General features: G+C 42.6%; 1 protein-coding gene across 1 annotated transcript in view; it reads left to right on the forward strand.

The window, feature by feature from the left end:
• Positions 1 to 3,533, forward strand: part of LOC109391448 (kinesin-like protein KIF28P) — a 74,514-nt gene that overhangs the window by 31,276 nt on the left and 39,705 nt on the right. The window contains exons 2-3 of the mRNA XM_019659019.1: positions 600 to 635; positions 2,111 to 2,335. Coding sequence (XP_019514564.1) covers positions 600 to 635; positions 2,111 to 2,335 — 261 coding nt within the window. The remainder of the gene's footprint in view (positions 1 to 599; positions 636 to 2,110; positions 2,336 to 3,533) is intronic.

A 3,533-nucleotide genomic window follows, 5' to 3' on the forward strand; every position in this document is an offset into this window, starting at 1 on the left:
ATGTAAGATACTCTGGAGCTGGTTGGAAGGTCTGTGGGTGTGAGGTCTGACTGGTAGGATGCACAGGGTGGCTAACATACAAGCCAGCTTTTCATGGGTGGGAGGTGGTGGTGGCAAACTGTCAGTATCTCAGTGCATTTTCTCGAGGTAAGAGCCTTCAGATTCCTCCAATCTCTTGTTTAAGAGGTGTGAGCTTGGTTGGCAATATTCTAAAAACATTGTAGAACAGTCTTTTTCTCTAGTACCTATGTTCAGATTGGAGGGTGAGCCATAAAAACAAAAACAAAAAACGAAACAAAACCAAAAACAAAACCACCTTTTTCTGTTACCAATTCACACACACACACACACACACACACACACACACACGAATGCACAACTGTGTTGCATCTGTTTTCAATTTATATTAAGAACTTCTTCCATATATCATTAAAAGTATTTGCAAATCTCATATTGCACATGAAAGGGAGCATTACTACATCAGTGTTGGCTTTTCTCTTTGTTGGACATTCATATTGTTTCCATATTACTTTTTTTTTTTCCCAAAAGATGACAGATTCAAAAGAGTCTTAATTGACTTTATGCTCTTTTCCATGCAGGTTACATTCAGTATGCTGGAAATTTACAACGAACAGGTAACGGTGATTCTACGTTTGACACACAAATCTGAGAGACTCTGTAGCTAAGTAAACATCATTGGTCCCCGCACCTATCCTACAGATCACCTCAAACCTCTCTAGCCTGGCTTTGACTTCCCGGCCCTAACTCCCTCCCCAGCTTCATTTCATGTCTTTTATCTCCATGCACTCTGGGCTTCAGCTACACAGAACTCTTCCTTTTCAGAACCTGTCATTTTTCCTACATCTATTCTTTCTCTGCCTGGAACACCCTCCCTGCTGTCTCTGCCCTTAAAGAAACCACTAAACTGTCCGGATCCAGCTCACGCATCAGCCGCTATATTATTCATCCTGAGACAGTTGACTTCAGTCGGCATGGTGTTGTACAGGGGGGTGCCAACTTGTATCGTCCAAGAGCCAGATGGTAAATATTTGAGGCTTTGAGGGCCATTCAGTCTTTGCTGCAGCTACTCGCCTCTGCCCTTGTGGCACAAAAATAGCCACAGCCAATCTGAAAATGAATGGGTGTGGCTGTATACCTGTAAAGCTTAATTTATGGACACTGGACGAAGTTTCACACAACTCTCATGTCACAAAATGTTTTTCTTTTACTTTTTCTTCATTTAAAAATGTGGCATGACATTCATACCTCAAGGATCATACACAAACAGGCGTGGGTTGAATTTGGCCCACAGGCCGTAGGTTGCATCTCCTGGAGTGGTTAGAAAGAGCATGGTTTCAAGTCCCGCCTTCCTCCTTTACTAGCTTGTGACTTTGGAAAATCACTCAGAGCTCAGTCTGCTCGTTTATAAAGTAGAGAATTTAAAATAAGATGCTGTACATGGAAGTGTACTAAATTTCATACTTCTAACGCAGTGCCTAGCAAATATAATACTAGATACTCAGCAAGTATTTTTTTCATTCTGCCCTCCCCTTTTGTACTTATTACGTGATACTGTCAAATGTTACGTACATATTTGTAGCTCCAAAACAGATAATGATTTCCCTGTGATCACCTTTCTATGTGCAGCACTTGGTTTCAAACAGGTGCTCTCTAGTATTTGTCAAATGGGTGAACTGACACAGTGATCTAGAATTGTAAGCTTTGTATGGCCAGAGACTATATTCTAATAATTTTTGTGAATCGCAAGCACTATCCAAAGCCTTGCACTTAATCATCCCTAAATAAATATTACTGATAAAGTAAACCCATCAGTGTTTTTCTCTTTACATTAGGAAATGGTCCACTTTTGATTCTGACATCACTAATTATAATATAACCGGTTTCCCCATTTTCTTGATTGCCATTTCCCTGTTTCTTATGTAGCTGAATTATGAGGTTGTCTGGTACCGCCAGAAATTTAACCCTCATTCATTCATCCGATAAATGTTTGTTGAGCGCCTGGTATATTCTAGGCAGAGCTCTAATAGTGGAGGAGACAAAAATCTCTGCCTTCCTGAAGTGTACAGTTTTTATTCTTTTTCTTCCCCAGGTAAGAGATTTGCTGTCCAGAACCAAGAAGCCTGGAGGGCTCAAAGTAAGGGAAGATCAACAGCTGGGCTTCTATGTGGAGGGTCTGAAGACGGTGCCCTGTGAGAGCTATGCACAAATTGAAAGGCTGATGGAACAAGGGACGAAAATCAGGACCACGGCTTCGACCAACATGAATGTCAGCAGCAGCCGATCGCATATGGTCATCACCATTCATTTCAAGCAGGTGAGTCAAGTGAATGCCATTGTCCCCTCTCCCAGCAAGGGTGACCTGGGAGAAGGAAGGGTTTCCAGGAGCAGAGAGAGCTGGTGACTATTATAAAACACTTCCCGATCTGACCTACGGATTAGGTGCTCCCTCCCACCACAGGATGTAGGGTCAGAAGCAAAAGAAAGTTAGAAACTTGCTCTTTTTCTGCTTCCTCCCACATCCATGCTCCCCGCTGGCTCCCAGCTCTCAGATCCATGAGCCTAGGGGACCACCAGAGCCCATCGACGTTTGGAAGCCAGATAATCCATGCAACTCTTGACTAACTAGGATCTTTGATAAACTAGAATGTACTTATCTCCTTCATACTCCTTGGTGGATATCAGAGAGTGTCACCAGTTTGGTTCAGAAATGGTTACAGCTGGCCCTCCATATCCACAGGTTCTGCATCCATGGATTCAACCAACCGCGGATCAAACATTCAAAAATAAAATGCTACGTTGTTGCTGACCTATGTAGTTAGGCCTACCGTGGTTGTGTCTGTACTATAAAACATGTACAGATGTTTTTTTCTTGTCATCATTCCCTAAACAATACAGGATAACAGTTATTTACATAGCATTTACTTTGTATTGACTATTATAAGTTATCTAGAGACAATTTGAAGAACATGTGAGGATGTGTGAAGGTTATATACAAATACTGCACCATTTTATGTAAGAGATTCGAACATCCACAGGTTTTGGTATCCCCGGGGGTCCTGGAACCAATCCCCTGTGGATCCTAAGGGACCACTGAATTCCCACAGCCTGGGCAAATGTTACCATTAGTACGATTTACCGCCTCTGTCTCATAAGCCGCAGCAATGGCGACAGACAGAATAGTAATAAATGAAGGCTGTCCTCCTCTGACCAGGAATCTTGGAAAACCACTGGGCCGTGTCTGACTGTGTCCCAGCTCTGAAACTTTGGGAAATAACTTATGCTTCTTATGTCTGTTTCCTGTTCTGCAAAATGAGATAAATAACTCTCCTCACAGGAATGATGGGAGGCTTAAACAAGATACTGCAAGTTAAAGAACGTTGTAACTTTTTTTGTTGTTGTTGAGCCATCCTGCCACCTGTTGGCAGCTCAGCTCGGGCCATGAATCAAACCGGTGACCCTGTTGCTCAGAGCTTGCACTCTTGAGTGAGTTCTTAACCAACTGAGCCCCTCAG

The sequence above is a fragment of the Hipposideros armiger genome, unplaced genomic scaffold (assembly GCF_001890085.2).
Source record: "Hipposideros armiger isolate ML-2016 unplaced genomic scaffold, ASM189008v1 scaffold_293, whole genome shotgun sequence".
NCBI classification, from domain to species: domain Eukaryota; kingdom Metazoa; phylum Chordata; class Mammalia; order Chiroptera; family Hipposideridae; genus Hipposideros; species Hipposideros armiger.